The 27,831-nt window shown below is 50.0% G+C and overlaps 8 protein-coding genes across 8 annotated transcripts; 3 read left to right on the plus strand and 5 right to left on the minus strand.

Moving 5' to 3' along the window:
* Positions 1-99: 99 nt before the first annotated feature.
* Positions 100-1,335, minus strand: AFUA_6G11270 (synaptobrevin family protein). The gene is made up of 2 exons (XM_745918.2): positions 1,156-1,335; positions 100-1,103 (listed from the first exon to the last, which is right to left on the minus strand). The coding sequence occupies exons 1-2, from the start codon at positions 1,191-1,193 to the stop codon at positions 380-382; spliced, it is 762 nt and encodes a 253-aa protein (XP_751011.1). The 5' UTR covers positions 1,194-1,335; the 3' UTR covers positions 100-379.
* Positions 1,336-1,709: 374 nt separating this feature from the next.
* Positions 1,710-2,654, minus strand: AFUA_6G11280 (uncharacterized protein; the record flags this gene model as incomplete). Its single annotated transcript, XM_745919.1, has 3 exons — positions 1,710-2,225; positions 2,276-2,458; positions 2,586-2,654. 3 exons carry the CDS (start codon positions 2,652-2,654, stop codon positions 1,710-1,712), a joined length of 768 nt encoding a protein of 255 aa, XP_751012.1.
* Positions 2,655-3,190: 536 nt separating this feature from the next.
* Positions 3,191-6,027, minus strand: AFUA_6G11290 (uncharacterized protein). The gene has a single exon (XM_745920.2). The coding sequence runs from the start codon at positions 5,798-5,800 to the stop codon at positions 3,416-3,418; it is 2,385 nt and encodes a 794-aa protein (XP_751013.1). The 5' UTR covers positions 5,801-6,027; the 3' UTR covers positions 3,191-3,415.
* Positions 6,028-6,503: 476 nt separating this feature from the next.
* trp2 (ion transporter) lies at positions 6,504-11,071 on the minus strand. Its single transcript, XM_745921.2, has 2 exons — positions 10,398-11,071; positions 6,504-10,324 (listed from the first exon to the last, which is right to left on the minus strand). Exons 1-2 carry the CDS (start codon positions 10,672-10,674, stop codon positions 7,278-7,280), a joined length of 3,324 nt encoding a protein of 1,107 aa, XP_751014.2. The 5' UTR covers positions 10,675-11,071; the 3' UTR covers positions 6,504-7,277.
* Positions 11,072-12,359: 1,288 nt separating this feature from the next.
* AFUA_6G11310 (bifunctional carbamoylphosphate synthetase/aspartate transcarbamylase) lies at positions 12,360-20,265 on the plus strand. The gene is made up of 4 exons (XM_745922.2): positions 12,360-12,385; positions 12,437-13,391; positions 13,453-19,439; positions 19,501-20,265. Exons 2-4 carry the CDS (start codon positions 12,665-12,667, stop codon positions 19,555-19,557), a joined length of 6,771 nt encoding a protein of 2,256 aa, XP_751015.2. The 5' UTR covers positions 12,360-12,385; positions 12,437-12,664; the 3' UTR covers positions 19,558-20,265.
* An 11-nt stretch (positions 20,266-20,276) lies between these two features.
* Positions 20,277-23,179, plus strand: AFUA_6G11320 (allantoate permease family MFS transporter). The gene is made up of 7 exons (XM_745923.2): positions 20,277-21,327; positions 21,399-21,443; positions 21,506-21,697; positions 21,806-21,951; positions 22,004-22,063; positions 22,119-22,373; positions 22,425-23,179. Exons 1-7 carry the CDS (start codon positions 21,135-21,137, stop codon positions 23,019-23,021), a joined length of 1,488 nt encoding a protein of 495 aa, XP_751016.1. The 5' UTR covers positions 20,277-21,134; the 3' UTR covers positions 23,022-23,179.
* Positions 23,180-23,327: 148 nt separating this feature from the next.
* AFUA_6G11330 (uncharacterized protein) lies at positions 23,328-25,354 on the plus strand (the record flags this gene model as incomplete). The annotated part of the gene is made up of 8 exons (XM_077805082.1): positions 23,328-23,664; positions 23,723-23,856; positions 23,904-24,022; positions 24,078-24,185; positions 24,238-24,608; positions 24,682-24,911; positions 24,961-25,081; positions 25,149-25,354. Exons 1-8 carry the CDS (start codon positions 23,556-23,558, stop codon positions 25,352-25,354), a joined length of 1,398 nt encoding a protein of 465 aa, XP_077661213.1. The 5' UTR covers positions 23,328-23,555.
* A 9-nt stretch (positions 25,355-25,363) lies between these two features.
* AFUA_6G11340 (acyl-CoA synthetase) lies at positions 25,364-27,818 on the minus strand. Its single transcript, XM_077805083.1, has 4 exons — positions 27,484-27,818; positions 27,090-27,391; positions 25,888-27,032; positions 25,364-25,825 (listed from the first exon to the last, which is right to left on the minus strand). The coding sequence occupies exons 1-4, from the start codon at positions 27,513-27,515 to the stop codon at positions 25,661-25,663; spliced, it is 1,644 nt and encodes a 547-aa protein (XP_077661214.1). The 5' UTR covers positions 27,516-27,818; the 3' UTR covers positions 25,364-25,660.
* Positions 27,819-27,831: the final 13 nt, after the last annotated feature.

Raw genomic sequence — 27,831 nt, forward strand, 5'->3', positions numbered from 1 at the left:
AATATATATTCCGCTTCCATCTGGGTCACTACCTACGTGATCAAAGAAACCAATGATCATACAGATATGTCGGACAGAAAAGTAAATATCTGAAGCAAGCCATAGCGTAAATATCATCGTATTCAAGCTGTTACCTAATCTATGTAGGCTAAAAGAGCAATATAAAGCTGTCGAATCACGTAGAATACATACAAGGCAAGCGATATCATCAGAGAAGGTGAAACAAAAAAGTCTCAATCGTAAATGCTATTGTAAGCAGGAAATCCACAGAGCGATTGACATACATTCTACAGTTGGAAAGGGTATGTGCACAAAAAGAGGACATCACTCCTATTCGTTCAGCGACAGAGGAGTGATGATTTGGACAACGACCAGAGCCCTACGCACTGTGCCCAACACACTTCCCCCAAGCTGGCAAGCCGCATCCCATACCGACGAAAAGATAGATGAGGAAGACCACCACAACAGCCAGAAGCACCATCAGCTTGATATTCTTCCACCACATCCGCCGCCGCAGACCGCGACTACGCACTCGGAAGTCGTGCGCGCTGCCGCCGAGCCGATCAGTCTTATCGACCAACAAATCAATTCGCTCACCACGCTCCAGTACCCGCTCAATATTCTCTGTCATAATGTCACGGACGCTGTCGATCTCCCGTCGGGCTGAAGCAAGCGAGTCCGACGGCGGGGCGGTATTGTATGTCTGGAGAAGAGAACGAAGCTCCGAGTTGAAAGCGGCGCAGCCGTATGCAGGGAGAGAAGAGAAATCAGTGCTCGAAGGGGGGTAGGTCGATAGGAACTTGCGTTTCATCTCGAGGAGAAAGGCAAATGGAATGCGACGGCCTTGTTCGGCGGTCGCCACGACGATGTAGCTGAGAGGTGCATAGGAGTTGGGTTCCTGACGACCGGCATCGTCTGAAGAGCCCGAGGGTGAATCTGCGATGTAATGGATGAAGAGACGCTCATGTGTGTAAGTGAGCTTCTGAGGCTTGTCATGCGTGATCTTAGGGAGAATAATGGACGCTAGCGAAGAGGCTGCAGTTGAGGATGTTCCGGGTGATAAATGCTCCGCGAGGATAGTTGTGCGGTGTGCTATACAAGAGCTGTTGAAGATCTGTTAGTCTTGAGGACGTCCGAAATATGAGTAGAACATACTAAAGCAAGAAGCTCGAAGGTTGTGACGATGAGGCCATAACGGCGAGAGACCTTTGCTGGACGAACGATGAGCCAAGTGGGTCGCTCCAGGGATGATTAAACTACAGAACTCAATGCCCACAGATATTATCCGAGCTCTATTCCAACCATGAAGATCAGGAGAGTTTCCGTCCATGCAAGGCAGCGGTGGAATTCCGTGACGTCGGCGCCAAGAACCCCAGATTCTATCACGTGATATGCATATCCAAAGACAGCAATCGACTTATGGAAGAAAGAGAGAGCTGATCTATTTACGTAGGACGTGGTAGTCGGGGAGATTTGATGCACATTTGACTAGATTGAAGCAAATAATACCCCAAAACACCTGCGACATACTCAATAAAGAAGGAATCAACACACTAAACCAAGGAGTCTCAAGACGTACCTGAGCAGCGATGATTGAGCTTAAAGCGACCCTCAGTCTCCTCCTAGGCTAATATGGGACTGAGCTGGTTGTTGCAACCTCGTCATAAGAATGTGAGTCACTGCTAAAAGCAAGAGTCAGACAAATGAAATCAATGATTTTGGACGATGAGGTCAAGACAACCTTGGACAGCGTAATGGTCGCTTTTGATATCGAACGGATGTGTCGCCCAGGGAAACACCCTTAGGAACCCATCCTCGCCCCAGTTGAAGAACTGGACGGATTGACCAACAGCCACAGCCCCACGGAGCTGAGAGTACTGTCCGTTTGTGACTCTCGTGTGATAAATCTCAGCGAGCAGCCTTCTGAGTTCACTAGCAGCTCGCAAGCGGACCGATGTCTTATCCCGATACACTGCGGTCGCGCAGACGATGGCGAAGAAGGTGCTGTATCCTTCTGCACCGGGTCCGGTGACGGTCATTGAATGCAGCCCGTACGTCTCCGATGTCTCAGGACTGGCTGTTTCTGAAACAGCTTTGATGATGAAGCCGTCTTCCGGCGCACAATGGAGCTTGAGGATCTGGTACCAGATCTCGGTAAGGTCCCAAAGTTTGTTCTCACCGTCTAGGACATCAATGACGGGCTTGACTGTGACGGCTTGACGATACTACAACATGTTAGCAAAGGAATGGTTGAGCAGATGATGGAAGTACTTACAGTTCTCAGTGCGGGATGGACCTCGCTCGCTGGGACTCTTGGGTCTCTGTGCGGTAGGTTGGAAGCCGTCCTGGAAGGTGCGCCGGAGTTGCGGATAAGAACCTGCCTCCTGAGGTCGTCGCTGGGTGGGTTCCTCGTAGGAGGGCGAGTCGCATGGTGTTGTGCGGGCATGGTCCAGTTGTTCTGGGATTGTTCGAGCAGTTAGAGAAAAGACTGGCAGAGAATGGGGCAAAGTGTATAGATGTGAGCTGAGAGTAGTAGGTGAGTTGGATGGCAATGCGTAACAGAGGAGGTGGGCCAGCTTTTATACTGCGTCTGGCGAAGTCGGTGCTTTCATCAAGCTGGATGTTCTTACGGTATGAAGAATCTTGTCTCGCATTGCGAGCCTTCTGAAGAAATGGATTCACAAGTGACACGGGAGACTTCCGAACACACAGTGATGTCAACTCGAACTGTGCCCGATCTTGTGCATCACTTACCTTTCTTCGAGCGCTGCAACTCCAACGAAGAAGCAAGTGGATACAGAGCAATAAGCCGGATTTCGAAGGCAATCGTCGAAAACAAAGAACAATGGTAAGGTCTCATTGGCTTGACAATAGATCTCTAGATATCAAGACTTGAAGAAGTCGAATAGGCATCTCATTAGTGTCTTACATTGAACATTGAGTCTCACCCTTTGCACACTTTGTACCTCGTTCCTTCGTAGACATTTACTAGCTGAGACACACAGGGTACTACATAGCATGCTAGTGCCAGAAAAGACATACAAGTAGAGAGATCGTCTCGACAAAGACGGTGTTTCAAAGAGCATTGTCACTTATGCAACCAATGACAATACCTTTATTCCTATTGACAGGCCAGTGAAATCTAAGTTCGAGGAAAGGCATCTTTCTTGATCTGAGACAGAATTACATTGAGGATCAATTGGGTTTGTCAATTGAATTAGAGACACTTGAAACATAATCACCGTGGTGTACTTGCTCAAGGTTTCTGTTATGTTTGCAGGACATCGAAAAGGGCTCAATATTGTCATCCATCAATCATAATGCGTTATTTGTGCAACATTTCATTGACCCCAAATCGTCTATGCCAACCAAATCTTAGATTCAATTCAAAGTCGCCAAAGCAGATTATCAGCATTCAGTGACGTGGACCAGAATCATTGTCATCCATATGCACCTCCTCAAAGTCACTTAGAAGGTCACTATGACTCGGAGAGCCCATAACGACGGTTTCGGTAGAGTCACTAGCGGCATCAAAGTCAAACTCGTCATCGGCAGAGCTCAGGTCGATCGAGGTATCGTCGTCAGCACTCTGCCGCGAAAACGATACATGGCTACTGTTCCTTTCACTGTCCCCTTCAATATTCGTATCAATCGACATTAGATCACCCTGATGACTTTCCGTGGCCCTGTGGGAGGCACCTTGGACTGTAGTCTCAATCTCTGAGGCTCCGATGGTGGAATGCGACATCACTGAGGAGGCCGTGCTACCTGTATGGATTGCTGGCCCCGGGGTCGAGAAGCCCCCAGTCTCAAGTAATGGCACGTTATCATCAGTGAAGACGCCTCCGGATCCGTCATCATTGCCACCAGCCCACAAGGGAAGATATTTGAACTCATTCTCCGTGAGACATGTCAGCGTATCAGTTAATTCGTAGAACATTGTTGAAGAACGAGGGGTGATCATCTGCCTGGCGTATTCATTTACGTAAGCCTGAACCTGAGCGAAGAAGATGTCTAAGTCAAATTCTATCATCTCACATGGTAGAACCATATCAACCCCCGGGAGATTCTGTAGTTGAGCCGCGCTGTATATAGAGAACCTCGATGTGGGTGTATTTGCCGTCATTTGGGGCCGTCCCCTGTCCAAATCGAAGACTCTCCGCCCCAGCCTTCTGTAGAAAGTATTGAAGTCCGCGACTCTGCCTATCAACCCTTTTCGTAATATACCACTGGTTTGCCAGTTTTCTTGCTCCCTGAACTGTGGAATGCTCATGGCAAGGGAGGCAATGGTGGAGGGCTGTTTTGCGGGGAGAATAGGGCAGTGGCCACTGAAGCTCTCAATGGATAGACTGTGCCAAAATGTCCTGCTCATAATGCGCTCTGCTGGTGACATCACTCTGTAAGCGTACGCGAAATCTGGGGGCGGATAGCCCTCATAATCCTGCGAGTTGAGGGATACTTCTCGGTGCCCTCTTTTGGGAAATTCGCCGCTTAGTGGCGATAATAAGGTGCATCTCACAAAGTCCTTCAGAGCAGTGAGAAGCCATGCCTTGGCTTCCTCTTCTTGTGAGGATCTCGGTTGGAAATGATAAACTTTCTGATACTCGGATAAATCATGGAGCCATGCCATGCTAGCCCCCATCAAGTGAACAAAACGATCTATAACATAGTCCAGAAAGCTCTTACTTGCGTACTCAATACGCTGGAGCTCTGTGTCATCTAGCGACTCACGGAGGCGTCCATGCCATGTCTCTTGAGGCCTCCCCAGGCGCGCCGGCTCATCCCGATTAGCCAGCAGAAGTAGGGCCTCCTCCCCTACAAGGATAGAGAAGGTGTCACGGCAAAGGGAGGCGCACTGGATTCCACAAGAGATCCGATAGCTGATCTCTGGGTGGATCTCAATAAATCGGACGTTGGTGGACTCGTAGAACCAGGAAAGAATGAGGTCGCATATCTTCGGTGTCGTGGCGATATCATACAGCTTTGCCAGGGCGAAAAAGGTCCAAAGCTTGCAAGGAGTGTCAAGTTGAGGATGGAAATCCTCCAGAGCCTGCAAGATCTGCTCAATGCCTGCATGGTGACGAGAAGCAGAGTAATCTAGCGGTAATTCAAGATTCTTGCATTCTGTCTTGAGATCCGAAGCTTGGGGTTTTTTGACAGCCTTGTTTCCCACCTCATCCTCTTGATGGTTTCCAGCATGTCCATCTGTCTTAGAATTCTGCGCGACTGAAAAATTCGACTCATGGGACGGCGGTCTGCCGAAGTCTTTGTGTGTATTTGTATCCAACGCCTCAACCTCATCCTGTCCCCCAACGCATGAGGCAGGGAGGCACCATCGATTCTGACATCGGGTCCAGGTTCTGATACCAAGAGGGCAAGAAAGCTCCGTAATGGTGATGACCGCCTCTTCCCCCTCTGTCGGAGGAGTCAGATCTATAACATACTTGAGCCCATTTGTGAGTCCGCCAGTGAGTCCACGGCGCTTGACAATCCGAGCCTGCGTTCTCGGATTGAAGAGCTCCTTGAAGAAAGAGGAATCAGTTTCCAAGAGCTTCTGGCTGTGTACGCGGTGGGGGATATATTCCCTTGAGGCAGGTAAAACAGAGCTGGTCGATGGTCGTGGTGCTGAATCGATGAATACGAGAGTGTCTGCGTTGTCTAGAAGGAGCAGCGGTGGGCAAGGCGCAGGAGCATTTCTGGTCTTGCTCCTTGGGGGTGTTGGTCGAATGGGGATATAGGTGGATCCAGCTGGAAATCGTGGCCATTGCCACTCTTCAAAATTGGAGGAGTCCATATTCATACAGCCGAGTCGTTATTTTCCGGTGCTAGCGTTAAGCAGCCTCTGTGTATGAATCGTCGCTGGATGGGAGGAGAACAGAACGAAGCTGATGAAATCTGACTCATGGACGAGGAACGATGCTTTAAAACATGATTAGATGTCCAGAAACCCGAAAGACATCACCAGAAGATTTCAAACGGAAAACGAAACAAATGTAATTAAGATCATATGTCGAGTCAGCCTCATTCCAAACGACAGGAATGAGGCTGACTACGTGAGACCACTGGTGCACCTGATAGGAAAGCGCCTGCATTTCCTTGTACCCCGTAGGCTTCCATCTTTTTTTATTCGCGCACACTTGGGCTATGATGAGAAGACAGACATGATTCTCTGACAGTACAATGGCTGTAATAACCTATGAATCTTGAACCTGTACTGTGTTATTTAGGCATATTACATGTTGGGCTGATGGGTAAAGTAAAGATCTTACTGGCCGTTTTCCCATGTCAAAGAGGAATATTGTTAATCATTGTGATCTGGCCTACCTACACATTCTCTGCCTTACTACAGAAAATACCCCATAAGGGGATGTACGGGCAGTAGTAAGCTAAATCCACATATACAGATATGGTCAGTGATCGATCCATGGTACTATACAAGTGTCCCTGGCTCCTGGTTCAAGCTTCATGCGTGACGTCAAATCATCGCAAAGATATAGTATCATGGGCAGGTCATTAGCCACAGAGAACTACAGTAGATATTCCTGGGCGTATTGTTCATGATCAAGACTACCACTCCCAGACTGTAATTTCGATCGAGAAACCAACGCCAGTACGACCTAACGAACCGTCCATCTCGATTCATCAAACCAACAAGAAATGGCCAAAGATGGGCCCATCACACATGGCCACAAAGGAGCTGTCCAGTACGTCATCTCATACAAGACCCTTATTGTATACCTGACGGCCATCTGACTTTCGTGCCCTTTTACTTTGGCAGATCCCGAAATTTCGCTTTAGCGAGCATGTTCGGCGTCATAACTGGGGCGTGGCTGTTATTCCGTGCCCTTGCGCCGAAGCATGGGAGATCTTTGGTTTCCGACGAGGAGCGGGCGGCTATGCAAGGTGGTCACGGTGACAAATTCCCTGAGGGCAACAGGAGGGGGTTCGTCCCTGAGGACATAAGGAAGAAATAGGGTTGATCCTGCATGCTTCCTTCTATGAGGCTCACGCGCGACGTCCAGGAACATGGTACTGATAATTTGGGTGAATCAGGCCTAGTGAAAGTCTGGTGAAAAGAAAACAACAGATTATTTCATGATTTCTGGCTCACTGTCGAGGGTATCAACTGCAGATTGATGTAAATGATATGAGGCAGCCACACGGTGATAGAGACAATAAGCCATAAAAGAGATTAACGTCATTACTGCTCGTGTACGAGCTCGTGCTAGAAAGGAAATCATGGGCGCGTAGTATCATCATGTCATATAGTCCCGTGGTCATGAGTCCGTCGATAGTCCATCAGACTGCATCCCCTCGCTGCTATTCTTGCTTTTGCGGGACCCTTGAGCTTTCTTCTTCGAATCTCTGCTCTCCATACGTTTCTTCTTGCCTTTGTGGGCGCTTCTCATTTCGTCAGGTCGACTCTGGCTTCGACTGGACTCGCCCCGCCGGAGATCTTTAACTTCTTTCAACATCTCACGGAATCCCTCTTCGATATTGTTCATGCGAGCCAAGACAAGCTTGCTGAGCATGTCTTGATTGCTACCAGAGCTGTCAGGTCTGGGGATGCCACCCGCAGCATATTCCATTTGCGTCGTGAAGCTTGCAGGCAAAGCAGCCAAGAATCCATTTGCAATTGCCCGATTGTCGCCAAGGTCAGAGCCCAGCCCATACAAATGGGATGCCTGACGGCGACCCCGGTGTTGGGATTTGGTTGGTAAGAAGCTGCCCAAGTCAGGTACAGACATGGGATTTGACCTGGCCAAAGCCACGTTTTGAGAAACTCCAACATCCAAACTATGCCTTCTGTGCATCCATTGGTCTACGGAAGTTGCAGTGGCTGCATCATCCCCTGCTGAAGGCGTCTCCGCTCTCGGTCTGATGGGAACAGGAGACACGTCGGTTCCTTCGTCGTTGCTGACCGAGGGGACAGGGTTGTAAAGCATTGTCGCGGCGGAGTAATTCCGCGTGTGAAACTTAGGACGCCGAGAAGGACTGTTTTTGCGTGATTTGACTCTCGCCGTGGAGGGCCGGGAGCTGTAGAACTTCGGTGTTGCTTTACCTGGACTCACACCGCCGTTTCTGTCAGAACTTGAAGGATTCGAACGACGAACTTCTGTATCATCGCTGGTTAACTCATCGTCGCCTTCAATGTCCGTGTGCTGAGAAAGCTGTCGTATCCTGGCCGGAGACACGTTGGCTCTCTCACGACGTGGCGTGGCAGGTGATGAGACAATATGACCCAAATGCCCTTCAGGATCTGATGTGGCAGAACGGTTGGAATCGGTAAAATCGCGGAGACTTCCTGTGGTCCTTCCTCGAAAGGGAAATCGAGACCTCCGAGGGGGTCTCTCCAATCGATCGAGTTCATCCGAGTCCTGCTCGTCGGGAGGGTGTACAGGGCCAGATCCCATAGCTTGCATCCAGTTGCTAACAATATTGTTGCTCTTTCTCTGTTGCATCAGCCTCGGCGGACGCCGAATTGTCTCCTCCAATGGATTCCGGAAAACTTCTTCAAGAGCGCGGTCTTTCTGATACGTTGCCACTGATGGTTCTCGTACAAGGCGAGGAGCTTGAGGATTGAATGATTTGAAGCGACCGTGACGGGCCCGACTGCGAGACAAGGCGTCGGGACGATTCGAATGATCAATGAGATCAATCGGCTCATTAACTCTGGGACTAAGGATCGCCTTCTCGTAAAGGCAAATGGTGAAGAGGACCGGAAAATGTGTGATTTTGATCATAGTGCGATTGAGTCGGATGAATTGTCTTAAAGGCATGAAATAACGGAGCGGCGTCACCAGCCACGCAATGATATTAGTGGGTGCGACGTAGGAGAAAAGCGCGTCCGATTTGACCATCGAAATAGTATTGACTGCAAACAAGAATTGATGCTCTTGATTGGCATTTTGCACAATTGCCATGAAAGAATTGGTCAGAACAGTAATAAGGATCGTCACGACAACAAAGTGACAGATAAACAGGAAGAGTGTCAAAATGATCTTGCCTAGGATGTTGTAATCGTCCCAGAGCGTCCACGCAGCCGGAGTGAATCCCATCAACATCTGGAAGAGGGCATAAGCAACAGACGCAGGGGTATGCTCTTCAATGTTGCCAAATGATAGAGTGAAGGCGACAAAGAACCCACTACACGTAATGGCGACCAGAAGAAACACTGCAACCAAATCCGAAGCCATTATGCGGAACGCAATAAGCAACTGTGAGAAATATCGGTAGTGATCCAGGACCGAAAAGAGTCGGGGAAAGAGCAGAACCGCATTGGCGGCGAGGATGTCATATGCTCTGTCGGCAATCGCGTGATTGTATGGGCTGGGCATCAGAGCACCATACAGCCGCATGCAATAATAGCAGAAGAGCAGGAATAGAATCCCGAGGTCAAACAGGTTCCAGAAGCTCATGAGATATAGACTAAAGCCCTGTTCGTTGAAGCCAACGATTTCGTCAAGCATGAACCCTGCGCTCCAAAACCAGAAGATAAGCTCCAGAGACGAAATATCCACTCGCCGTTGCACTAGAACTGCGAGAAACAAGCCTAGGAGGACAGCAAATGATACAGTGGATAGAAATTGTCGGTATCGAGGCACCCGAAGCCGGGAGAGCTTGAAGAGAGAGGCATCCCTTGGATCGTAAAGCGTCGCTGACCGCCGTGGCCGGGAGACTAGCTGCGCTGAACTGTGGGATGCTGCATGAGCAGTGCCGTATGCGGGGCCTCCATTCCCTTGTGCTGCCGCTGGGGTTCGATGGAGATTGTCGGCAGCTGAATGAAAGACTATTGTACCAGCCCAAATTGCTTCTAGCTGCTGTACCACTACAGGATGAGCTAAAAATCGTTTCGCTTGAGCGCGAATGGCAACCTCGAGGCAGGAAATACGCGCAACACCTGCTAGTGGTTTGTTGCCGGTGCCAGGATACTTGCCCAATGTTTCTTGGAATGCTTGAGCAACTGCTGACGTCTGGCCTTGCAGGGGATAAAACTCGTAAGAAAGAGCATCAATCAACTCCCTTGTCGAGTATTCCCGCAGAAGCTTGATCGCAAGAAGCTCGCTCACCATGGCTCTCGTCTGAGACGCACCACTGTTTCCAGGATTCAAGTGAATCTCCTTATTGAATTGCAAGCAGTTTGCCATCAGAGCGTATAATGTTCCACGTGAGAAGTGTAATGCTATAATTTTCTGCTGGATCGGCTTCACTAGAAACTGTGAAATTTGCGGAGAGCGCAATTGGTCCCATGTGAGCGTGGTTTCGCACCGCGACTCGATCAACAGCCGAATTGCATGAGTGATATCGTAGACCGGAAGAGCATCTATTCGCAAGCGATCACGTTAAATCCTTGTATTACGTGAGACATTAAAAATCGCACGAAGAGATGGCCATACCTAGATGCGAAGCAGAGAAAAAGGGAAGAAGAGGAGACGTCTCAATAGGACGATCTTCTTCCTCCTGACCTGCATATTCACCGAGATCATCTGCATGTTGATAGTCCTCGTCAAGTGGCGCGCCATGAGTCTCGTTGTATCTCATCCGAGGACTTGCATGTTGAGCCTCTTCCTGGCGAAAAGGCCAAAAACCTTCTCGAGTCGTGTAAGGGGATGAAAATGGGGAACGTTCCGCGTAAACTCTTCTTTTCTTCGGGCGGAGAAGAGAGGCGAGCATTATTTCGAATCCAGATTCCGATATTCCAGGGGTTGACCAATTGAGCGATAACAGGCAATCAAGGCATCCCGGTTGGCGAACGCAGCGTAGCGTGAGAGGCGCGTTTTTGTCAAGCTAAGGTATGGAGAGGGGACTGGTGAAGGGAGAGCCGAAACAAAGGCCGTAAAAGATGAACATTAGAAAATCAGGAAGAAAATCAGGACATAAGCAAGGGCTGACGATATTTTTTTCTTTTTAAAAAAAGGTTGTCTGAGGGCTCAAAAGCCTCAGTTAAAGCAACCGAAGGCTGGAAAGCAGAAAAACAAGAACGTTGAAGCTCGAGAGGGTTGGCTGGATTTAGATAATCCATGCAGTGAAACATGCGCCTGCTGCAGTTGGTGGTGGGGGGAAGATCTACCCATGCATGCAAGAGATAGTACTCTTAGGTATCTTGTCCTTATTGCAGATCCAACAGACTTTATCTCCCCCAGTCATGGCTATGCTCATAGACATAGCCATCCTCTCTCCATACTGTGTAGACCTATGGAGGCTCCTAAGCCTGAAAGTCCTACAACTTTGTTGACTCTACAGAGCAAGTACTGGCCATTCAATATTAATCAAATTAATCCAGTTGTTTAAGTTTTGTAGGGTGCATGAGGTTGAGTCTACGCTAGTAGAGCTTTGATCCTGGGCTGGCCCAGGACTGTGGTTGGGCTAGCCAGGGGTACTCCGTCGTTCACACTCAAAACATATTAGCTATCTACCATATTGTTCTTATGTTACAGAGTAGGGAGTGCTTTCGTTCCTCATTTTGCAAATTTCAAGTGAGGGGTGAGACGGAGCACGGTCACTCATGACATGAGCTCCTCATGCAATTCAGAGAATTGGTGTAAAAAAGCAGATGCTCCCCGAACATCTGCAGTCCTAATTGAGATGATGTGGATTATGCTTGCTAAAAATTTAGAAGAGTTGCTTTTTGAGAATATGTGTAAATGAATAGGGTTTCCCACAATACTCCAGTACCTTGTTCAAGACCTCAATATCTCTCTGGTGGTACACTTTGCTCGCTAAAAACTCAGATTTCCTATGACGAAACCAGAAGACGTAAAACAGTATCCAGATTGTTGGTATGGGGTCCAGATTTGGAAGCGCCACCCTCTCACTGGTTTAATACTAGCGTAGAGGTGAAGTCCCTGGCTTCGTTACTTTGTATTCACAGAGCTGCGACTCTGGTGAGGCATCTGAATAAGTCTCATAGATGCAATCACTTGGCTTGTAACCACTTTCGAAACTATCTATTTGCATATGTCCTCAACTGATATACTTAATACAGAGCAGTCATGAAGTGAAAGGGTGTTGGAAAAGCTCACCGCCTGCAACTTCTCTGGCTCTATTCCAAGGTCTCGACGAGGCAACTAGCCGAATCTGGGTAGCGAGTGGCAGCATTGGTTTGCGTTGCGCTCTGCCAAGGGTGGCATGGAAAATTGGCAGAAAAAAAAAATAAATAAAACGAAAAGGCAGCTACCCAGCTTCGCTTATTCTTTTTGTGCAAAATTGCCTGTGTACTGTATAAATGATCAATTGGTCGTCGACATTCAAGAAACAACCTATAATCATTCTTCCAAATATAGATCTATTGGTGTACTGTGAGGTCAAGTATCTCTAATTTATCGAATCAAGCGGCACCCTTCCGTGGGGCGAGTGATGGAAGCAAGAAAAAAGTCTGCAGGCGGTAAGGACCAGCAAAACCACCCTGATCGGTCAAGCTAACCAGTCCAATGAGAGAGCTTCTTGCGCACCCCATACACAAATTTTTTTATTCTGCCCTTCGCACGAGAATTCTTTCTCTTCTTCTATATTCCTCTTCCTGTGCTGAAGCAGTAGAGAAACACTCGTCCTCCTCTATCTTTACCATCAAAAAGAGTCGTGGAGGCTGCTGATGCTACGGTAGAGTGAACCCCTTGCCAATTTGTCCCCGAGAGGACCTTTCCCTCCCCCATCAGAGACCGCAATGCCACAGTCTGCCGGTAACGACGAGGTCGCTCTCCCCTCCAGCCCTTTGTCTGGAGGGGCTGTGTCCTACAATCAGATCAACAAAGAACTACAGCCACTCCCATCAATGGATTCAGGAAATGGAGCCGTGATTCCGCCAGCTTCTGCCCGAGTAAGAGGCAGCAGCGGCAAGATGTTCGCCCTCGAACTTGAGGATGGCACAATCTACCAGGGCTACAGCTTTGGTGCTGAGAAGAGTGTGGCAGGAGAGTTGGTTTTCCAGACCGGTATGGTGGGATACCCAGAGTCGATCACTGATCCCTCCTACCGCGGTCAGATTCTGGTCATCACTTTCCCTCTGGTGGGCAACTACGGTGTGCCCTCCCGTGAGACCATGGACGAGCTTCTGAAGACATTGCCCAAATATTTTGAGTCTACAGAGATCCATGTTGCGGCTCTCGTTGTTGCAACGTACGCCGGAGAGGATTACTCTCACTTCCTCGCCGAGTCGTCCCTCGGGCAGTGGCTCAAGGAGCAGGGCGTCCCCGCCATGCACGGAGTGGACACCCGTGCTCTGACTAAGCGCATCCGTGAAAAGGGGAGCATGCTCGGCCGCATGATGCTTTCAAAGTCTGAAATCGCCGATGGTGTCGTGGAGATGACTCCAGGTGACAAAGACAGCTGGAGGTCATCCTTCGAACAGGTCGAATGGGTAGATCCCAACAAGAAGAACCTCGTGAGTGAAGGTAGGGTTTTTAACACCAGAAACGCACTCTTGAAGGGTTCGATATCTGACATAGTCCTCAGTTTCGATCCGTGAGCCTCGCCTTTTCACACCCCCCGAGAATGTCGCACTCAAACACCCATCTGGCCGCCCGGTTCGTGTCCTTTGCTTGGACGTTGGTATGAAGTTCAACCAGCTGCGTTGCTTGCTTGCTCGTGGTGTTGAGGTTCTCGTTGTGCCGTGGGACTACGATTTCCCCAAGCTTGCCGGCAAGGACTACGACGGTCTGTTTGTGTCGAACGGTCCTGGTGACCCAGCGATGCTCTCTGAAACTGTGAACAATCTGTCCAAGACCCTGAAGGAGGCCAGAACTCCTGTCTTTGGTATTTGCTTGGGCCACCAGTTGATTGCTCGTTCCGTTGGTGCCCAGACGCTCAAGATGAAGTTCGGTAACCGCGGTCACAACATCCCCTGTACCAGCATGCTGTCGGGCAAGTGCCACATCACCTCCCAGAATCACGGTTACGCTGTCGATTCCTCGACTCTCCCAGAGGGCTGGGAGGAACTTTTCGTCAACGCAAACGATGGCAGCAATGAGGGTATCCGGCATGTGAGCCGCCCTTTCTTCAGTGTACAATTCCATCCCGAAAGCACTCCTGGTCCCCGGGACACTGAGTACCTCTTCGATGTGTTCATCAACACTATCAAGGACACTCTTACCTCTTCTGATGCTCTTCAGAAGCCTGTCTCTTTCCCTGGCGGAACGAAGGCAGAGAACATCAAGACATCGCCACGTGTCTCTGTCAAGAAGGTTTTGATCCTGGGAAGCGGTGGCCTCAGCATTGGTCAGGCTGGAGAATTCGACTACTCTGGTAGCCAGGCTATCAAGGCCTTGAAGGAAGAAGGAATCTACACTATCCTCATCAATCCCAATATTGCCACTATCCAGACTTCCAAGGGTCTTGCGGATAAGGTTTACTTCCTCCCGGTCAACGCCGAGTTCGTGCGCAAGGTCATCAAGCACGAGCGCCCTGATGCCATCTATGTCACATTTGGTGGTCAGACCGCCCTTCAAGTCGGTATCCAGCTCAAGGATGAGTTTGAATCCCTCGGTGTCAAGGTCCTTGGTACGCCCATTGACACCATCATCACGACCGAGGACCGTGAGTTGTTTGCTCGAAGCATGGAGTCCATCAACGAGAAGTGCGCCAAGTCTGCGTCTGCTTCCAACCTGGAGGAGGCTCTCAGAGTTGTTGAGGATATCGGATTCCCGGTCATCGTCCGTGCTGCCTATGCGCTCGGAGGTCTTGGCAGTGGCTTCGCTGATAACTTGGATCAGTTGAAGGAGCTGTGCACCAAGGCTTTCGCCGTCAGCCCCCAGGTCCTGATCGAAAAGAGTATGAAGGGCTGGAAGGAAATTGAGTATGAGGTAGTCCGTGATTGCCAGGACAACTGCATCACTGTCTGCAACATGGAGAACTTTGATCCTCTCGGTATTCACACTGGTGACTCTATTGTTGTTGCACCTTCGCAAACTCTGTCTGATGAGGATTACAACATGCTGCGTACCACCGCCGTCAATGTCATTCGACACCTTGGCGTTGTCGGAGAGTGCAACATTCAATATGCTTTGAACCCCTTCTCAAAGGAATACTGCATCATTGAGGTCAACGCTCGTCTGTCCAGATCTTCTGCCCTTGCTTCCAAGGCCACCGGTTATCCTCTTGCCTTCATCGCCGCTAAGCTTGGTCTGGGTATTCCTCTCAACGAGATCAAGAACTCAGTCACTAAGGTCACTTGTGCCTGCTTCGAGCCCTCTCTAGACTACTGTGTGGTGAAGATTCCCCGTTGGGATCTTAAGAAATTCACTCGTGTGTCGACCCAACTTGGCTCTTCGATGAAGAGTGTTGGTGAGGTTATGGCCATTGGACGTACCTTTGAGGAAGCGATTCAGAAAGCCATTCGCTCTGTTGACTTCCACAACTTAGGGTTCAATGAAACCAATGCACTGATGTCCATCGATCAGGAGCTCCAGACACCTTCAGATCAACGTCTATTCGCCATTGCCAACGCCATGGCTGCTGGCTACAGCGTCGACGACATCTGGAAGCTTACTAGGATTGATAAGTGGTTCCTCGCCAGACTCAAGCGCTTGAGTGACTTTGGCAAGCTCATGAGCACCTACAATGCAACTACTGTTCCTCGTCCTCTTCTGCGCGAGGCCAAGCAGCTCGGTTTCTCTGATCGCCAACTCGCCAAGTTCCTGAGTTCGAACGAGCTGTCCATCCGGCGGCTACGTGTTGAAGCTGGCATTATCCCCATTGTCAAGCAGATTGACACCGTTGCTGCTGAATTCCCTTCAGTGACCAATTACTTGTACCTCACATACAACGCATCTGCCCATGATGTTGCTTTCGACGATAATGGTATATTGGTCTTAGGGTCTGGTGTGTACAGAATCGGTTCCTCTGTTGAGTTCGACTGGTGTTCTGTGCGCACTATTCGGACTCTCCGTGAGCAGGGCCTCAAGACTGTCATGGTCAACTATAACCCTGAAACTGTCAGTACCGATTACGATGAGGCTGACCGGTTGTACTTTGAAAATATCAACCTCGAAACCGTTCTCGACATCTATCAACTGGAGTCCTCTAGTGGCGTGGTCATTTCGATGGGCGGTCAAACCCCGAACAACATCGCCCTGCCCCTCCACCGCCTCAATGTCAAGATTCTGGGTACCTCTCCTGAGATGATTGACAGCGCGGAGAATCGTTACAAGTTCTCTCGCATGCTTGACCGTATCGGCGTGGATCAACCTGCCTGGAAGGAGCTTACCAGCATCGAGGAGGCCAAGGGATTCTGCGACAAGGTCGGCTACCCAGTGCTTGTCCGGCCCTCCTACGTGCTTTCGGGAGCTGCCATGAACACCGTCTATTCCGAGCACGATCTTGCTACCTATCTCAACCAGGCCGCTGATGTTTCACGTGAGCACCCCGTCGTTATCACCAAGTACATCGAGAACGCCAAAGAGATTGAGATGGATGCCGTGGCTCGTAACGGTGTCATGGTCGGACATTTTATCTCTGAGCATGTTGAGAACGCCGGTGTCCACTCGGGAGACGCAACCCTGATCTTGCCCCCTCAGGATCTTGACCCTGAGACCGTTCGACGCATCGAAGAGGCCACTGCTAAGATCGGAAACGCTCTGAACGTCACTGGTCCCTTCAACATTCAATTCATTGCCAAAGACAACGATATCAAGGTCATTGAGTGCAATGTCAGAGCTTCTCGTTCATTCCCCTTCGTGTCGAAGGTCATGGGTGTCGACCTGATTGAGATGGCTACCAAGGCGATGATCGGCAAGCCTTTCGCTGAGTACCCTCCAGTTACCATCCCTAAGAATTACGTTGGTGTCAAGGTCCCTCAGTTCTCTTTCTCTCGTCTCTCCGGTGCCGACCCAGTTCTGGGCGTTGAGATGGCTTCTACCGGAGAAGTTGCTTCCTTTGGTCGTGACAAGTACGAGGCTTATCTGAAGGCTCTGATCTCCACCGGTTTCCGTCTTCCCAAGAAGAACGTCTTGTTCTCGATTGGTTCTTACAAGGAGAAGATGGAGATGTTGCCGTCCATCAAGAAGTTGCACCAGTTGGGATTTAATCTCTTTGCTACTTCTGGTACTGCCGACTTCCTAAAGGAACACGGTGTACCTGTCAAGTATCTGGAGGTTCTTCCTGGTCAGGAAGATGACCTTAAGTCCGAGTACTCCCTTACTCAGCACTTGGCGAACAACCTCATTGACCTCTATATCAACTTGCCATCCAACAACCGCTTCCGACGTCCTGCGAACTACATGAGTAAAGGCTACCGGACTCGTCGTATGGCAGTCGACTACCAGACTCCTCTGGTCACCAACGTGAAGAACGCCAAAATCTTGATTGAAGCCATCGCCCGCCACTTCGCTCTGAACGTGCAGACCATTGACTATCAGACCAGCCATCGCACCATCATCTTGCCTGGCTTGATCAACATAACCGCCTTCGTCCCTGGACTGGTCACTCCCGGTTCCAATGACTTTGAACTTGTCACCAAGGCTTCGATTGCTGCTGGTTTCAGCATGATTCGCGTCATGCCCGTGGGTGTTGACGCTTCTGTCACGGATGCTCGCGCTCTCAGAGTTGCCCAGCAGAATGCCCAGAAGGCCTCGTACTGTGACTTCAACTTCTCCGTTGTGGCGACTTCCACCAATTCCGAGCAGGTCGGCCAAGTCACCGGAGAGGTGGGCTCTCTGTTCATTCCTTTCAACCATCTGTCTGGGAACATCAGCAAGGTCACTGCTGTGACTAACCACTTCTCGGTGTGGCCCTCGAGCAAGCCCATGATCACCGACGCCAAGTCTACCGATCTCGCATCAATCTTGTTACTGGCGAGCCTCCATAGCCGCAACATTCACGTCATGAGCGTCACCTCAAAGGAAGATATCAACCTCATCGCTCTTAGCAAGGAGAAGGGTCTGAAGGTTACCTGCGACGTCTCAATCTTCTGTCTCTTCCTCTCTAGAGAAGATTTCCCCGACTGCAACTTCTTGCCGTCTGCTGAGGACCAGAACGCCCTGTGGGAGCACATGAGCACCATTGATGTTTTCTCCATCGGCAGTATCCCCTTCCAACTTGCTGGCAAACAGGCCTCTCCGGTTTCTGGTATTGCCGAGTCGCTGCCATTGCTCTTCACCGCCGTGTCGGAGGGTCGCCTTACCGTGGAGGACATTGTTTCTCGCCTTTACGAGAACCCCAAGAAGATCTTCGAGCTCCATGACCAAGCCGACACTTCTGTTGAGATTGAAGTTGACCGCCCATACCTCTTCCAAAGCCCGTACTGGTCTCCCTTCAATGGCAAGAGCTTGCGGGGTGCTGTTCAACGGGTTACCTTCCAGGGCAAGACCTCTTGCCTCGATGGTGAAGTGACTCGCGATGCTCCCAAGGGAACCGATATGTCTGGCCATCGTATTGTGCCTGCATCTCCGTCTGTCAAGGCCATGTCTCCCATGGTCCAGGCTCGCCCGGAGAGTTCTCTTGACAGACGACTGTCGATTTCGGGAACTCCAGGTCGCTCGTTCAAGCAAAGGCCCGCTGATTCGGCCGCCAATGAGCTCGGTCCTCCTTTGTATGCTCCTGTACAGACTTCCTCCTCCCTGCACGATTTGCTGTCGCGGTCGACCTTCAGACAGAAGCATGTTATCTCCGTCAACCAGTTCAACCGTGCTGACCTGCACCTGCTCTTCACGGTGGCTCAGGAGATGCGTCTCGGCGTTCAGCGCCAGGGTGTTCTTGACATTCTGAAGGGTCGTGTCCTTACCACTCTCTTCTATGAACCTTCGACCCGCACTTCGGCATCCTTTGATGCTGCCATGCAGCGTCTCGGCGGACGGACTATTGCCATCTCCACCGAGCATTCTTCTACCAAGAAGGGTGAGACCTTGCAGGACACTGTCCGCACCCTGGGTTGCTACGGAGATGCAGTTGTTCTGCGTCACCCCGATCCCAGCAGCGCTGAGACGGCTGCCAAATTCTCGCCAGTGCCGGTCATCAACGGCGGAAATGGCAGCGTCGAGCACCCCACTCAGGCATTCCTCGATCTCTTCACGATTCGGGAAGAGCTTGGAACTGTCACTGGCTTGACGATCACCTTTACTGGTGACCTCAGATATGGACGCACCATCCACTCTCTCATCAAACTGCTCCAGTTCTATCACGTGCGCATCCAGCTCGTTGCGCCCAAGGATCTTTCTCTTCCCGAGGAAGTCCGACAGACAGTCGTCGCGTCCGGACAGCTGGTGCTCGAGTCTGAGGAGTTGACACCAGAGATTGTTGCACGCTCCGATGTCCTATACTGCACTCGTGTGCAAAAGGAGCGGTTCGCTGATCTCGAGCAGTACGAGCGTCTTAAGAACAGTTTCATCATTGACAACGCTCTCATGAAGCACGCCAAGAGCCACATGGTCGTGATGCACCCGCTGCCCAGGAATGCAGAGATCGCCGAGGAGGTTGATTTCGACCAGCGGGCGGCTTACTTCAGACAGGTTAGTTGCTTGTCTTTCTCGTCTCTCGTTTGTGTCGAGTTGTGCTGACTTAAATCTGCAGATGAGATATGGCCTCTACTGCCGCATGGCTCTGCTTGCGTTGATCCTGGCACCATAGGCCATCTCATGTTTTATATAGGGAAAGAGGGACGCTGACGACTCGTGTGGTCAAGCGTTCCATTAATTCTCTCTTCGTTTTTGTTTTCCGATGTTCTTTCAGCACCTCATGTCATGTCTCTGAAAAGTTATGCAGTGTTTATACACGTAGGCTTCCGCGAGGAATACTAGATATACTCGCCTTATAGATTAGATGAATCTCTCTTATGAACCTCATGATCCGTTACGTGTGATGTATGTGTTGTATGTTTGGGGTGTATTTTGTGTTTTGCGTGTCATGTGTGGTGTGGTTTATGTGTGTTGCGTGTGCTTTCGTTTTCTTTCCTTTCATCGTTTATCTTCCTTTTCTATTTCCTTTTCATCTTTTCTTTCTTACTTGGGCGTGCTTTTTGGGACGGTTTTAAGTTGGCTTATGGGTTTGGATTGGATATCTTTTGGATGGGTTGGGATTTCTCAAACGGGCGTTGGTCAAGGTTTCTGGGTGGGACAGGACGCTGCAGACGGTAGCGATCATACAGAGATACCCATTTCATCGATGCATCTCAATCATTCTGCATCATTTCAGTTTCAATGAGAACTTGACGTCTACTTCGACTATCCTCTGTTGATCTTTCACTCCTGTCTATTTCCAATTTACACTACAAACAGTAGATCTTCGAGAGGCAGGTTCCCAAATCGGTTCCTTCGAGAAGGTACGGAATTGAAAAAGAATGAGGACCAGAATATCATTTACTTTCTTTTGTGTAATCGATCGAATCTTTTGAATCCATAATGTAGACATTACTAGCAGGAGCATCCATTCCCAACTACCTTTAGGCCAGGTTCTCTGCGCCATGGCTCCCTTACTGCAACTCAGTGACAAGTCACCAAAGGCCATGTTCTTTTCTTTTCTTTCTTCTTTTTCCTCTCATACTGACTCATAGTATCTAGACGACGATGTAGATAGGGATATCTTATGTATATCCCAGAACATTGCTGGCCCTAGTGCTGCAACGCTTCTTAATGACGGTTGACAATGATTCCATTATCCGTGCGGATGGCGTGCTAGAAGGAAGCCAGAAGAAGTTGGCTTGGTGGCTGTGAAGCCCACGCTCAGATCTAGTCTAAAGCAGAGAAAAAGACACTTGACGTTTTCCCTGCTTCCTCCGTTTGACGATATTCCTTGCTTTAATGTGTTGTGCTGTCGATCTCCAAATATACACCCCACCTCCGCGATGACGAGATCACGGTGGTCCGATTGCTCATCAAGCACGGCTATCAGATATCTTCACAAGAGCGTCTTATTGGCATTGAGGTCTCAGTCGATCGGGATTATTGGTCGGACATTTGATGGACTACTTTCTCTTGTTTTATGGCCATGCGGGATCGACTTTCCCCAGGCCGCGTCCGTCATTGTCCCTATCGCGCAATTACGGCAACGATGGTGTGCGGTGTCCTGTGTGCCATACGGCGCTTGATGACCTCTCAGAACCTTAATAGTCACCTATTGTCCGTCCTGGCGATACCGTTCTACCTAAAAGTTCCCTTAACTGTCCCCTTGTCGCGCAAAACCTCCACCAGGTAGAGTTGCTCGAAACTATGGCTTTAGTTGAGGAAAAGACAAAATCGGAGCCTGCATCGCTACCGATGAAATCAAATTCGCTTTCCCAGAGCAGTCTAGAAGGAGGTCAATTCGATATCAATGAAAAGGCGTTGTTGCGTAAGCTGGATTACCGACTCCTTCCACCATTGACGATACTGTATCTTCTGTCCTTCTTAGACAGAAGCAATGGTACGTAGGCTCTTGAATTTGTCGTTTCAAGCCAAAAAAGAGATTATCAAATACTTATTCAAAGTTTCTAGTTGGCAACGCTCGCTTGGAGGGAATGGCTGCGGATATTGGGATGAGTGCGTGGCGTTGTTCACGATTATTCGCATGATCCGATGCTGATGACAATATGGTTTCAAAGCGGGCAACATGTACCTTACTGGTCTCACACTCTACTTCATTGGTTACGTCGCTTTTGAGGTCCCTTCCAACATTGTGCTAAAGAGGACTACACCTCGGATATGGCTCCCCACACTCACATTGCTCTGGGGTATCGTTGCCACACTTCTTGGAGTTGTCCAGAATTACGCGGGATACCTGACATCACGGACAGGTAAAGTGATAAACATTGCATACGCTCAAAAGAAGTGCTGACTCGAAAGGGGCCCATGTCTCAAGGGGCCTTGTAGTCCGTTGAGGCGTGGTGCTTCGACGTCTGTAGCCTTGGGGATCGCTGAAAGTGGACTGTTTCCGGGCGTCGTCTTCTATCTTTCTATGTGGTATAAGCGAAATGAGCAGCACTATCGCGTTGCCCTCTTCTTCAGCGCTGCGTCGCTTGCTGGTGCTTTTGGAGGCATTCTTGCCTGGGTTCGTACATCGCAAACCAGAGGCAAAGTGACATCCCGTTGACCATCTGTAGGGCATTGCGCATATGCGTGGTGTTGGTGGCTACAATGGCTGGCGATGGATATTTATATTGGTACGGCGCGATACCAAGCGTTCTTAAACGATGATTTAAGCTAACTAGCTCGAAGGAAGGACTGGTGACTGTTGTCATGTCCATTGTCGCTTATTTCTGGGTCTACAATTACCCTGCAACTGCAGAGTTCTTGACAGACAAGGAGCGCGCGTTCATCCAATTCCGCCTGAAGAACGATAGCGATGCCACCCGGGACGAAAAGTTCAGTTGGACGGCAGTGTTTGAAGCGTTCAAAGATGTTAAGGTTTGGTTGTACGGGCTCTGTTTTCACACGATGTCTCTGCCCTTGTACACATTATCGCTGTTCATGGTAAGATGCGTCGACACAATAGACTATATTGCTGTCTGATAATGAATGTAGCCCACGATCATCAAGGAACTGGGTTATTCGGCTGCCAAGGCCCAGCTGCTTACTGTCCCTCCTTATGCCTTGGGATTCATTCTGACAATCATCGTCGCAATCCTTTCTGAACGCACTCGGCGCCGCGCGCCATTCATCATTGGCTCGACCACGTTCGCCTGCATCGGATATATCCTCCTTCTCACTTCAAAAAGAGCGTCTGTATGCTACGCTGGGGTCTTCTTCGCCGCTGGTGGCATCTACCCTTCGGTGGCCATCGTGCTGTCTTGGCCGGCCAACAACGTCTCCGGGCAAACCAAACGCGCTATAGCCAATGCGATGCAGATTTCGATTGGAAACTTGGGAGCTGTAATGGGCACGCAACTCTATCGGACTGAAAGCAGTCCGCGCTACTATGTTGGCCATGGATTTGCATTAGGGTACCTCCTTGCGAATATCGCTGTGGTTAGTGTCCTGTGGGCTGTGCTCAATCGGGAGAACATCGATAAGGCCAAGCAGAGAGAGGCAAAGGGCATAACTGCAATTATCGGAGATATTGGGGATGCAGGAGGCGATTTCCAGGGCGACAGAGACTCTCGGTGGATTTTCCAGACTTGACGAATGCTTAGTGAGGTAACGCATCCCCTTCGTGCTTGGAGTTGGTGCATGTTTCTGTTCAGCGTGGTCGATTGCCAAGGCAAGCATCCAGTGCGTTATCTTGGGTACCTGTAGCCTTCTGTCTCCTAGAGACGCGAAATTGATTAGTTGAATGCTCCAATGAGATAGATTTTACGCATTACTTAGTGCCGTGGGTGGCCCAACAGCCACTCGACGCACGTGGCGGATCTACTGTAGATGAACGGCCTGCCGAGTCAACACTCCACAGTCTCGGCGCTTCCCTCGTCTCATCACCTTCGAACAATCAACCGATACAACCGAGACATCACCTTCAGCTACAAAAAACCGGTGGAGACAGTTGACTCGCGATGGCTCGAATTTGTTCGTATTCGACACTTTTTTCCTCCGGAGGATGTCGTGGGATATCTTAAATGCCATGAGTCGCACCATGGAGACTGTTGAAAAGTCTCACTGCCAGACATCTTCTCTTCTTTGCATCCTCTCAATTGAGTTTCAAATTCGCAGAATCAGAGAATGAGGCGGACTCTTCAGGCTCTTTGGCTTCTCAGCCTGGGCTACGCACCCTCAGTCCATGCTTTGGAGCCCCTTGAACATCTGGGAGCTAACTCTCCATGGTTCGCTGGTATGGCCTTTCCCTGAAACAATGCTATTTTCCTATACTAATCTTGTTATCTGAACAGGACCTAACGTCAATAAGATCTCGTCTGACGTTCCAGGTCTTTGCTCCGTTGACCAGGCGATCTACGTTGTCCGCCATGGCAGCAGATATCCTGATCCTGGTGCCTATGCACAGTGGCAAGCGCTTTACGATTCTGTACGTTCCCTCAGCCTCGTAGCATCGCTCAATTGCTAAGTTTATAGTTCCAATCCGCGAAATTCAAAGCCTCTGGGTCATTGAGCTTTATCTCCGAGTGGGCTCCCGTGTTGAGATACCCTGATCAGCAGATAGCGCAAGTATCCCTCACTGGGTATAAGGAACTGTGAGTATTTTCTGTCAGCCATCACTTCTGAAGAGTAGTGTCTGAACTGTCATAGCTACAATCTTGGAGTTGATCTTCGGTTTCGGTACCCTTCATTCTACGAAGACAATACGCCGTTTGTGCTGTGGGCGAACGACTATAAGCGCACTATTGACTCTGCTAGGTATTCCGTGGAACCTCTATATGCAAAACTAGACTCTTCTAATATTTGACAGGCTCTTTGCCCGTGGCTACCTCGGATCCAACTCGACCTACGGCGACATCTATGTCGTTAATCCGGACGTTGCAGCAGCCACCGGCAACTCTCTTGCGACATCCGACATGTGCCCTAACTTCAAGGACACCAGCGGAGGCACCTATGCCTCGACGTGGGACAAGATTTATCTGCCCCCCATCACCAAAAGACTCAACAAGAAGATCTCTGGTAACCTCACTCTAACCGATGACCAAGTCTCGATTTTCCCGTACCTCTGTGGTTTCGAAACTCAGATCACCGGCAGCAGAAGCCCCTGGTGCGATGTCTTCACGCCTAACGAAATCCTGCAATACGAATACCGTCAGGATCTTCGTTACTACTACGGTACAGGTGAGTGATCCCTATACGAATAGTACAGAAAGACGCGATGGGACGAACAGCCGCTGAATAGACTCTATTTCAGGTCCTGGCGCAGGGAAGAACATGACCGTCATGCTCCCCGTCCTCCAGGGCATTGTCAACCTGCTCGAGGACGGCCCATCGGCGACAGCAAACACGACCACCGGCATGAGCAAGCTCCCGCCCCTCATCGTCGCCTTCACGCACGACAACCAGATCAACGAGCTCGCCTCCCTCATAGGCGTCTTCGACGAGCAGGAACCCCTTGCCGCAGATAAAATGGATAAGAAAAGGGTATGCTAGCTTTTCCCTTACTAAACTCAACTCTAACAGTTGCCGGTAGATCTACGTCAGCACTCGTGTAAACCCTATGCGGGGGACTATCGCCTTCGAGCGTCTCAACTGCACATCCCGCGGCAAGAACTCGGTTAACGTCCGTATCCGCCTGAATGACGCTGTCTATCGTAAGTTTGTCCCGTTGCATCCATCTGTCAGCGTATACTATTCCTGCAGTGAGGCTAACGTCCATAGCCGTTCCGTCTTGCCGCTCTGGACCTGGCCACAGCTGCCCGCTCGACCAATATACCGCGCTGGTGGCCAAGAAGAGGGAGCAGTACGGTTCCTTTGCATCGGTCTGTGGCCTCCCCGAGGGCAATGTCACCACTGCCACGTTGGACGGAGCTGTGACTTTCTTCAATGACTTGACCCTCCCTTTCTTGAGTGTTGTCAAGCCTTGATCTGATTCGCTTGCGCGGTTACATTATGCTTGTAACATTTGTATTCATTATACAGTCCATATTGGTTCTATTGCGTGATTAATAAGTATAGTACTCCATACTTGGTTAGAGGCGTGCGGTCGTTGAGGTTATGGCATTGCACCCGCACAGGGCTCGATTTTGCAGATGGTACATGAGAGGGTATAGCTTGTGTAGAGCAATGAAGACACTATCAAGACTTCCAGCTTTATCAAAGAACAGTTATATAGAAGGCTCTGACACATGACGCTTATTATATGGTGCAAGTCTCTAGTCATTGGTTCCAGATCAAGCCTTATCAGGCCAGTATTTCTGTACGATTATCTTCTTGTTCACCTTACCCATCGCATTGCGCTCAATGCAGTCTACGACCTTCAGCACCGTTGGAATCTTGTAAGGGGCCATCTCCTGTTTAAGTTGCGCACGAAGGCCCAGAAGGTCCAGCGGCTCAGTCTGCAATTCCGTCAGTTTCACGTTTTGCGAGAGATGTGCTCGAGACAGGCATATTGTCTCACCCCAGGCCGTTGCTTGACAACAGCAGCGACTCGCTGGCCCCATTCCTCGTCGGCCAGGCCCACAACCGCAACTTCCTCAATGGTATCCAAGCCCAGCATCTTCCGTTCCACCTCTAGGGCCGAGATCTTGTACCCACCGGACTTGATCAGGTCGACCGACGCCCGGCCTTGGATAAAGTATGCGCCGGAACCATCGCGCCGTGCAACGTCCCCCGTCTTGAACCATCCGTCTGCAGTGAACTCCCTGGCTGTCGCGTCGGGCTGTCGCCAGTATTCGAGGAAGACATTCTCCCCTTTGATCTCGATCATGCCGTCCTCGTTCGCTGTTTCGATGATTGCGCCCGTTTCCTTGTCGACGAGCCGAACCTGTACGCCAGGCAGAGGCCAGCCGACGCTGCCGTCTATGCGCTTGTCGACGTCCAGCCCACAACTGAGCGCCATGCCGATCTCGGTCATGCCGTAGCGCTCCAAAAGGATCTGGCCTGTGATTGCGGCGAACTTGGTCTTGATAGGGGTAGGGAGCGCCGCGGAACCGCTTACGACGAGCCTCAAGGACTTGGCGCCACTTCGGGCGGCGGCTTCCTTGTCTGTACCGCGTATGTTGGCCTCGAAGTAATCGATCAATCGAGAGTAGATCGTCGGAACGGCCATGAACATCGTGGAGGAGTCCTGATCCTGCCACCGGTTCCATATGACTTGCGGGTCGAATTTCGGGTGCATCTCAACCGTAGCTCCGCTGAGGAAACTAGATGTTAGGCCGTTGATGATCCCATGGACGTGATGAAGCGGTAGGACATGGATGAGGTGGTCGGACGGGCTGTACTTCCACGCTTCGATGAGGCATCTCGCTTGGAAGGTGATGTTCTTGTGCGTGGTGACGCAACCTTTGGGTTTTGAGGTTGTACCAGATGTGTAGATCATCAGTGCCCTTCGATCCAGGAAGGAGACAGGGCTGAACGTAGGCAGAGACTTCGATGAGAGATCCTTTTTCGCATGGAAAGACTGGAAATTCATGAATGGTACATCCTTGGCAACTGACTCACGTAGCGGCTCCCTGACCTTGTCGAATGCAGGGTGTAGAATGACCAAAGATGGGTCGGAGTCTTCTATTGTGTAAAGCAATTCCTTCACCGGATGAGTTGTACCTTTGGTTGGCACTTGATATTAGTAGCCTTACGACAGTCAACGGCTGCAAAACGTACAGAGAGGTACACACACGCCGCCAGCAGCCCAGATAGCCCACTGGATGACAACATAATCGTATCCATTCGGGACCAGGAAGGCGATGCGCCTTTCTTCCAGATCTTTCAGCCCCAAGTCCTCAAGAATGGTTTTTTTCAACTCTGCCGTATCCACTAACAGCTGCGTGTAGCTAAATTGCTCCCCCTTGGCGGCGTCTATCACTGCAACTTTCCCCGCATTGTGCTGCGAGACTTTTTGTGCTTCGAGAAATAAGGGGAGAGAAGGAATTGAATCTAACGGAGAGACTTCTTGTGACTCTGAACTGCTTGAATAAAAGTCAGAGTCGACCGATGGTACAAGTGACGCATATAGTGATCCATAACAAGCTGAGGGGCGGACCTTCACTTAACATACCGGCCATTGGTGGTGGAGGGGTCAACAGTCATGTTATCTTACGTGTCTTAGAGTGGGGGAATGATATAGGCCGCGATTCACAGAGTTCAAGAGAGGGAACTTCAAGAAAGTACCACCAGGTGAGGGACATTCGGGAATTCCGAAGATCGCTTTGCCAGTCACGCACCTCGGACGTCCGTAGGTGCATTGAATATCAAGTGAGGGGAGTCTATCTGCAACATGCATACGTAAGGTGTAGGTGTCCACTCTTCCTCAAGTGCCATAGTGCTATCAAGTCGGGTCCGATTGCGCACTCGAATTCTTTGACTTGCTTGTTGATTGCACTTTGTTTTCTATTTACTGTCAATC

The sequence above is a fragment of the Aspergillus fumigatus genome, chromosome 6 (assembly GCF_000002655.1).
Source record: "Aspergillus fumigatus Af293 chromosome 6, whole genome shotgun sequence".
Taxonomy (NCBI): domain Eukaryota; kingdom Fungi; phylum Ascomycota; class Eurotiomycetes; order Eurotiales; family Aspergillaceae; genus Aspergillus; species Aspergillus fumigatus.

Coding starts and splice junctions, on each gene's coding strand:
- AFUA_6G11270 (XM_745918.2), bottom strand. CDS start 1,193: ATGGCCTCATCGTCACAACCTTCGAGCTTCTTGCTTTA. Junction 1,104..1,155: donor CCTTCGAGCTTCTTGCTTTA/GTATGTTCTACT, acceptor GATCTTCAACAG/CTCTTGTATAGCACACCGCA.
- AFUA_6G11290 (XM_745920.2), bottom strand. CDS start 5,800: ATGAATATGGACTCCTCCAATTTTGAAGAGTGGCAATGGCCACGATTT.
- trp2 (XM_745921.2), bottom strand. CDS start 10,674: ATGCTCGCCTCTCTTCTCCGCCCGAAGAAAAGAAGAGTTTACGCGGAA. Junction 10,325..10,397: donor TTTCTCTGCTTCGCATCTAG/GTATGGCCATCT, acceptor GCTTGCGAATAG/ATGCTCTTCCGGTCTACGAT.
- AFUA_6G11310 (XM_745922.2), top strand. CDS start 12,665: ATGCCACAGTCTGCCGGTAACGACGAGGTCGCTCTCCCCTCCAGCCCT. Junction 13,392..13,452: donor GAAGAACCTCGTGAGTGAAG/GTAGGGTTTTTA, acceptor CATAGTCCTCAG/TTTCGATCCGTGAGCCTCGC. Junction 19,440..19,500: donor GGGCGGCTTACTTCAGACAG/GTTAGTTGCTTG, acceptor TTAAATCTGCAG/ATGAGATATGGCCTCTACTG.
- AFUA_6G11320 (XM_745923.2), top strand. CDS start 21,135: ATGGCTTTAGTTGAGGAAAAGACAAAATCGGAGCCTGCATCGCTACCG. Junction 21,698..21,805: donor ATACCTGACATCACGGACAG/GTAAAGTGATAA, acceptor CGACGTCTGTAG/CCTTGGGGATCGCTGAAAGT. Junction 22,064..22,118: donor GGCGATGGATATTTATATTG/GTACGGCGCGAT, acceptor ACTAGCTCGAAG/GAAGGACTGGTGACTGTTGT.
- AFUA_6G11340 (XM_077805083.1), bottom strand. CDS start 27,515: ATGACTGTTGACCCCTCCACCACCAATGGCCG. Junction 27,392..27,483: donor CCCTCCACCACCAATGGCCG/GTATGTTAAGTG, acceptor TTATTCAAGCAG/TTCAGAGTCACAAGAAGTCT. Junction 27,033..27,089: donor CGGCGTGTGTGTACCTCTCT/GTACGTTTTGCA, acceptor TGCCAACCAAAG/GTACAACTCATCCGGTGAAG.